This window comes from Tamandua tetradactyla, chromosome 7 (assembly GCF_023851605.1).
Source record: "Tamandua tetradactyla isolate mTamTet1 chromosome 7, mTamTet1.pri, whole genome shotgun sequence".
NCBI lineage: Eukaryota > Metazoa > Chordata > Mammalia > Pilosa > Myrmecophagidae > Tamandua > Tamandua tetradactyla.
The window spans coordinates 77169208-77177254 of NC_135333.1; the positions used below are offsets into that span (position 1 = coordinate 77169208).

At 42.2% G+C, this 8047-nt stretch overlaps 1 protein-coding gene across 2 annotated transcripts in view; it reads right to left on the reverse strand.

Annotated features, from left to right (window-relative positions):
- Window positions 1–2098, reverse strand: part of PLBD1 (phospholipase B domain containing 1) — a 58897-nt gene extending 56799 nt beyond the window's left edge. The window contains exon 1 of one of the 2 annotated variants that reach the window (XM_077170155.1): window positions 1131–2098. In XM_077170155.1, coding sequence (XP_077026270.1) covers window positions 1131–1230 — 100 coding nt within the window. In that variant the 5' untranslated portion in view covers window positions 1231–2098. The remainder of the gene's footprint in view (window positions 1–1130) is intronic. The other variant, XM_077170154.1, reaches the window with a different exon arrangement.
- Between the last annotated feature and the right edge of the window lie 5949 nt (window positions 2099–8047).

An 8047-nucleotide genomic window follows, 5' to 3' on the forward strand; every position in this document is an offset into this window, starting at 1 on the left:
TGCAAGTTGCAAAAGCAAAGGCCTTCAAATCTGGTAACTGCATATACTTGTTGATGAAGATGGTGTTAACAAGACTCACTACACATATTTGGGAAGGGGGCACCCTCCCCAGTACCCCACCCCATTCTTCTTGCACAAGGTCAGCACAGAAAAGGGATTATGAAATAAAGCAAAGTTAATCCTTTTTTATTTTTATTTTTTGGCATGGGCAGGCTCTGGAAATCAAACCCGGGTCTCCAGCATGGCAGGCGAGAATTCTGCCACTGAACCACTTGCACAACCCCAAAGTTAATCCTTGTTAAATACTGCTTTTAAGTCTTTCAAGGCCCTGTAGTTCACAATCTTAGTCTTACTCATCGGGAATGGAAGCAAAAATTCGAAAGCTTCTTTTTTTCTTTAGGGATGCAAAGGGCAGAGATCATGTTGATACCTACCTGTAGGGATAAAACCTGTTTTACCAAAAGGGTAGTTAAGTTAACATGGTTTGGCATCCTAGCTCTGGCTTCATTTGCTATATATCTTTAGGCAAATTGATCTCAAACTCACAATGGAGACTGGTGATTCTATGAATGGAGATTATAATTTTATTTAGTATTAGAGTAAACATTTAATGAAATACAGCTTTACCACGCTGCCTGGGGCGGATCAAGCTGAAAATACCAGATTGCAATTCTTATTATTTTTAAGCCAAAGTTACTGTCAAAAATAATGGCAGCTGGGAGTCAAAACTCCGTACGAACTGTAGGTCTATATTTAGATGTCCTTTAGCCAGAGCTGAGGACAAGCGAAGCCTCTGTGACCAAGAGAGTAGGTGTAGGAGAGAACCGATTAGTCTGCAAGAAGTCTGACCCAAACTTTTGAAGTTCACAGAAATGCAATCCCATGCCCCTCTCAGGGGCCACCACTGAGCCAAAGCGGGACTGGAGCACGACCCGCCAGTCTTCCACAAAAGAGCGTTCCTTGGGATACACCCAAATACAAGATACCTGCTGTAAATAAACTTGGCAGGACTCGGTGCTCGGGAGGGCCCTCGGCGGGCACCGCGGGACGCGGACAGGGGGCCTGGTCGGCGCGGGGCGACCTCTCCCAGAGGGTCCCCGGCCGCGGGCGGCGGGGCGCGCGTTGCTCACCTGCCACACTCGGCGGCGCCGCGGCAGCCACAAGCAGCAGCAGCAGCCGGACGGACAGAGCCGGCAGCCCGAGGCTCCCGGCCCGGCTGTGACGGGACATGGCTCCGTGGCCGCGACCTCCGCTCAGCTGTACGGACGAGGCGCCTCTCCGGACCGGGCAGCTGCTGGGAGAGCGGCTCTTCGGGCGGCAGCGGAGCGCCGCGTCTCAGAGGTTGGGACTTCCTTTAACTTTCCTCTTTCATTAGTCCTGCCAGGTTAGGGCTCATTAGGGGGCAATTAAGCCTCACGTGGCTGTGACAACAACCTTTGTCCTTTTATACCCGGGTCTAAGAAAGGCGGATCCTTTTCGGTCTTACCCTCCAGCAATCTGTGGGCCGGGCCGGGAAAGTTCCCCAGCTGCACTTCTGGGATCCGCAGAGGCTGCGTGCCACTTTCCCTGGATAGTTTTGCGGCCCACCGTATCAGTTCGCATCAACACCAGTAGCTTCTGCCTCCAGGCTTGGCCACTTCTCTGCAGCAGCGGATGAGGCACCCTGAGCAATGGTGTAATGCATACCCTGCCTACCAGCAGGTTTGATTCTTTGCTGTTCTGGAGAGGTGCCTGAGTAGAGGGGTCTTCACGGTTCTCTCATAACTCGGTGATTACAGCCTCTCCAGACCAGACTGCGGAACCTAAATCCATCGGCTGCAGCTCAGGACTTGATCCTCTGCATTGGCTGGAGCCACCCGTGGCGTGTGATTCAGACAGGGCTGAAACTAGATATATCCCTGACCCCCCTGGGGAGTCCCCATTTCTGTACGGGGTCAGTTGCAGTTGACATTGTGAAGTAGGCAAAATTATGTCTGAGTGACATTGTGAAGTTGGCAGAGGGTGCCCTTGGTGCCATTGTGAAGTAGGCTAAAGGTTTTTAATTCATTCAATAAACATTTGTAAGCCCATCTTATGTGCCAGCTACCTGGGATATAAAGACAATTAAGGTCATGCCCTACCACAGGCAGTAGGAGACAAAACCACATAGAGAAATAGGCACCGGTTGCCATTTGTGCTGTCATAAAGCTATGCTGAAGGTACTGTGGGCAGACCCAGGAGGGAACAAGCCACGACACAGCTGGAGGATGGACACACCACCCTTCTCTCCAGGCCTTTATTCTGTGCTTAACTGAGATGTCAAGGAGAAATGGGGGGGGGGGGGGTGTAGGAAAAAGAGAAATGGGGAGGAAGGAAAAGAGGCACCATTTTTACAGGGGAAAATACATTTGTACATTAGAAAAAATACAGAACTATTAAATATATGTTGAATCTGTGTAAATTGTGAAACACACACCACAATTTGATTGTTTGGCAACAGCACCTATCACAGTGTTGGGAGGATATCATTTAGTGAAAGAAGGAATTGAGGCCATTGTAAAAACCACACATTTTTTGTAAAGTTAGAACCTAAGAACAGAGGGAAATTATGAACACTTTGGTTATGCCTTCTTGGGAGGAGAACTACGTTAGGGCTTTCAAGGAGGTCGTACCACCCCCTAATATTTTAGTTATGCTACCCCATACCAACTTCCTTCATCTCACTAACCTTTCCATTCCAAAAGCCAAGCCTTCTGATAAGATAATGTGTATAAAAGTGTCTGATGCAAACTATTAAGCATGCATTAATCTGTTATTTAGTCATCAATATTTATTGGCTACCATGTTCCAGGCATAGAGCAGTAAACAAGAGGGATAAACTCCTCACAGAGTTTGCATTCTATTAGGGAGAAACCACTTATACACAAACTAATTCGATCAGCGTTTCTCGGCCTCACTGGGAGGAAAGTGAGCAATGAAATTCAATCATACAAAAGCTGAGGTGGGGAGGACCAAAGATGATGTTGACTGAAATGTTTTCCACATCTGTAGTGGATATCTGTGGTTTTTGTCTACTCATCATCCATTATTCTGTTCCTGGTACAGTTTTCTATGTATCCTGATTTCTGTGGTTCAGAGATTTTAATAAACAAGGGTCCAGGAGGCATGTTTCCACCAGGAAATAGTTTCATTTAAATGGAACTTGAAATTATTATGTGGACCCTTCTGGGTTACTCTGAAAAAAAAAATGGGCAAGAACGAGATTGTAGTGTTGGTTAAAGTGACTGAGCCTAAATATCAAAAGGAAATAGAACTGCTATACTAGAGTAGCAGGAAGCAATAGAGACCCGTGTCCTAGTGAAACAGGTAATGAAAGTGCTGTAATCTTACCTGGGCAGCACCACCAAGGGCTCAGGCTCCTCATCCAAATGACCAAAGAATCCCAACTATCTGAAATGCAGGCCGAAAGCAAGGAGAGTGTGCTGGTTTGAAAGGATGTATGGACCCTAGAAAAGCCATGTTTTAATCAAAATCACATTTCATAAAGGCAGAATAATCCCTATTCAGTATTGTATGTTTGAAACTGTAATTAGATCATCTCCGTGAAGATGTGATTTAATCAAGAGTGGTTGTTAAGGTGGATTAGCTGGTAGTGTCTCCACCCATTTGGGTGGGTCTTGATTAGTGTCTGAAGTCCTATAAAAGAGGAAACATTTTGGAGGATGAGAGATTTGGAGAGAGCAGAGAATGCTGTAGCACCACGAAACAGGTCCACTGGCCAGGGACCTTTGGAGATGAAAAAGGAAAATGCCTCCCGGGGAGCTTCATGAAACGAGAAGCCAGGAGAAGAAGCTAGCAGATGATGCCGCTTGCCATGTGCCCTTCCAGATGAGAGAGGAACCCTGACCATGTTCACTATGTGCCTTTCCACTTGCGAGAGAAACCCTGAACTTCATTGACCTTCTTGAACCAAGGTATCTTTCCCTGCATGCCTTTGATTGGACATTTCTATAGCCTTGTTTTAATTGGGACATTTTCTTGGCTTTAGAACTGTAAACTAGCAACTTATTAGGTTCCCCGTGTTAAAAGCCATTCTGTTTCTGGTATATTGCATTCTGGCAGCTAGCAAACTAGAACAGGGAGCATGGAAAGAAAGTGCAGAAGGGAAGTCATGAACACCTTCTATAGCAGGTGACTGGTTGTAGAAACAGCGGCCTCTATCTTTGTTTCTTTCCTTTCTGTAATTTATATGTGGTGGATTCAAAATTTATAGAATTTTGTGCAAAAAAAATGCAAATCTATTTATTTCCTGAATAGCATAATTAAATTAAAATTTAAAATGTCAATGTTGAAGTTTATCAGTTGCATTTGGGCTAAATCTTTAGCATCTTTCTTTTCCATTTCCTTTCCCCATTTTATTTGAGGCTGTCCTTAATTTCAGGGGACTTCCACATCAACTGGGTATTGGGGAAGATGTATCCTCTGGCTGAGTGACCGCTAGTAAGATACAGCTGGGAGGGTGGGCCACGTTGGCTCAGTGGCAGAGTTCTTGTTAGCCATGCTGGAGACCTAGGTTCAATTCCCAGTGCCTGCCCATGCAAAACAAACAAACAAACAAACAAACAAAAAAGCAGATATAGCTGGGCTCATCTGACCCCCAGTGTGTATGCAGGAACCTACTATTGGCATCTGCGGCTCTACCTTGGTCTCAGGTTAGAATTCCCACGTTCTCTGTGTTAGTTAGGATAATGCTAGCTACTGCAACAGATAAACCTTCAGAGTTCAGTGAGCTAATGCAACAGAAGTTTATTTATGATGCATTTACCATTCAGTGTGGGAGATCTTAATTGGTAGGTGACTTTCTCCCATGTAGAAATTCAGGAACCCATCCTCCTTTTATCTTCCTGTAACTATTCCTTAAGGCAGAGGCTCCAAACTTTCTTAATTCATGATGACCTTAGAATTTCAGTGCTACATTCTCAGGGGTCTAGGCCAATAAGAAATCTAAAAGTTTTTTTTTTTATTAAATAGTTAGGTCTAAAAAATTTAATAGTAATAGTTTGCTTAGTATCCTACAGACAATGCTGTGTATTTCTTTCAAAAATTTAAAATAAAACAAGGCCCTGTGGTAGATTTAATTATGTATGCCAATAAACAAATGTTTTTAATCTTAATCCACACCCCTGTATGTATATATCCATTGAAAATAGGATTTTTTTGAAGATGTGATTTTTAGTTAAGGTGTAGCCAGCTGAACCAAAGCGGTCCTTAATCCAGATTGCAGGAGTTCTTATAAACAGAAAGCCGCAGGGAGGGATGAGAAGCCCTTTGAATTCAATATAGTGTGTTTCTATAGTTATTACTGTTTCCTTTGAATATTTGATATCCCCTTAGGCATCCCTGTGAATTCACTGTGGTTCCCCAACTTTGTACAGGAACCATGACCCTGGGAACTTAGAAGCCAGAAGAAGGGAAAGAGTATGGGGAAAGCATTCCTCCTTCTTAATCACTTCTGCTCACATTCTATTGGTGAAAACTAGACACACTGTCATCCCTATACACCAAAGGGGATGGAAAATGCAGCCTCTGGCTAGGAGGCCACCTCTCAGTACAGAAACAAGAGGACATATTTTTGGTGGGCAGTCAGCTGTTTCTGACCCACTAGGCAACCTCGCCATCCTGACCCAGATTCACTGGGCCCTTTGGCTCATTCTCGGACACTTTGGGGATTTCAGTGGAGACTAAAATACACTATGATCCAGTGTGTATCCATCAGTGGACCAGCCCTCAGGTTCATCTACCCAAACACCTGTCATCGCTGCTCTATAACTCAGGTGCCATGTGGAACACATGCTCCTTTCCAAGGATTACAAATTCATGGACTATATTCTGGTAAATTTAAACATAATTTCCTCTGCTCTTGAGTAATTCTAGACCTATCTTGAGTTTCCAATACCTAATATTTCCACACTTAATCTCCACCCTCATCAAGCAGGTGACTCAAACCCCTCCCTCAACCCTACCCTCAGGAAAAGATGGTGACAGTCCTGACACATTGACTCACTGTGCATTTCTTTATCAGTTTTACAAACTTTTTACTTCTTTACATAGGAATTAACTCCACGTTCTTATATACTCTTATTCCAATGTATTATTCTTGAATATACTTTATGCCCTTTTCTTTCAGTCTTTGTCTTTTAATTTCCAATCTAAGCTGTTTAATGTTTCAAAACATTTTTCTCACTATGATGAACAGACCTTATGGTTTCATGACATGGACTTTGAAGACTACTGCCTCTGTCTACTCAAGACCTCAAAAAATCACAAATTTTACTGTTTCCTCTTTCAGTATTTTTGTTTTCTTTTCCCTTGAGCAACAAGCCTCAGCTTCTTGGAATAGTCTGGTGATGGAAAATTTACTACATTAAATAAGGATTTCCTAGAAGAAGAGTATGTAAGGCAATATTTCAGAATATTATCCAACTAAACTTACCTATATTTGCTTCTTTATTTCATTTTCCTCTACTCTTCCTCTGTTATTGCGTACAGGTTATATTGGTAATTTGATTTACTGTTTAGTCCATAGGTATTAGGTCATTTAGTCCAAACTGCTGCAGAACCAGAATAGGGATGGACAGGCCTCAGAAATCCTGGGCTTGAACCTGATGCTTTAGGAACTTATCTTGGTCACATAGAGCAGAATTCTGTACTCTCTGTCTTGCATCTCTTCTACCCACTTGTCTGCTTTTTATATTATGTGTCGCCATTATAACTTTCAGACTATGGATATTTATAAATCTGGGTACCCAAAGGAAGGGATGGCATTGGTCAGTAATTGTAAAGCTGTTAGCATTTCTTGGCTTTAAAGTAATGTGGTATTAGGAGTGAAGTGTTGTGAATTCAGGAATGGTTTGACTGTAGCAGGAGAGATAAAAATTAAGAAGGAAGTTTCTGAACAAGTTGAAAACACTGACTGGGTTGTTATTATTATTTTTTAAAGATGACGAAGTCATGAACTTTTTACCCTGCTGGTAGAAATCCTCCACCACAACTTTGCCTTCAAAGAGGCTGAAAGACTTTCCAAATACCTTTAGGGTCAAGAACATTCTCTGCATTGTTAAGCAATGTAATTCTTTTGTCTCACTGTTTGTTTGTTTTTGTTGTTGTTTTCACAATTTCTCAAAACCTCTTCTTCCAGCTATGTCCTAAAACATCCTTCATTTACTTTCCTTCTTTGAATCTTAATATCTTGGTATCTTCTCTTAATTCCATAGAAGGAAGACAAATGTCACCTAGAAACCACCCTTGTTTACTGGTCTTGAACCCTGACTGTAGATGCAGAATATTCTTGTGATAAATGTCCATAGCTCTTCTTTGAGTTTATCAGAAAGGATTTAAGCCTGAATGATACTGGCATAACAATGAATAAATGAAATGAGTCTGATAAATAGTTGATGAATCTGGCTGCTAGTGGTACTGTTAAGTGAAGACAATAAGAAAAATCTTAGTAGGCAGTTAATTCTTGGAAAGTGGCTAAAAATGAATATTTAAATATAACCCAGGGTCAACCCTCCCCCAGGAAATGTTACTAGGAAAAGATCCCATTTCAGTCTAGTTGAGACAAAGTAGATGAACACCTACTAGATATTGGGAATTGAGTTAGAGACTGGGCGTTCCAGTCTTCCACACAAGTATAGTCTGAGAAAGGAGCTTTGAGAGGGTGTTGCCAAGAGAAATGTGAATCCTCTCTCTGTTGAGAAACACACATTGCTAGTGCTTTCAAGATGAGTGATTGGAAAAGACAACTGTCACGACCTGGAGTCTTTGAAAAAAAAATTGAAAACTAAGAAAGGAAAAGCATCATCTGAAATTTCAGATCTCTAAAAACAATCAATTTTAGGAGTCAAAAGAAAATTTTTAGAAAATGCTTTAGCATTCTCCATGATATGTTTGAGAACATAGCCTATATTTATAAAACCACAGGTTGAGGAAAAAATGCATGAGATGTAAAGGGAAATAGAAAAAGGAAAGCTTGTTAGAAAACCAAAAATTTAATAGAATTAGAATT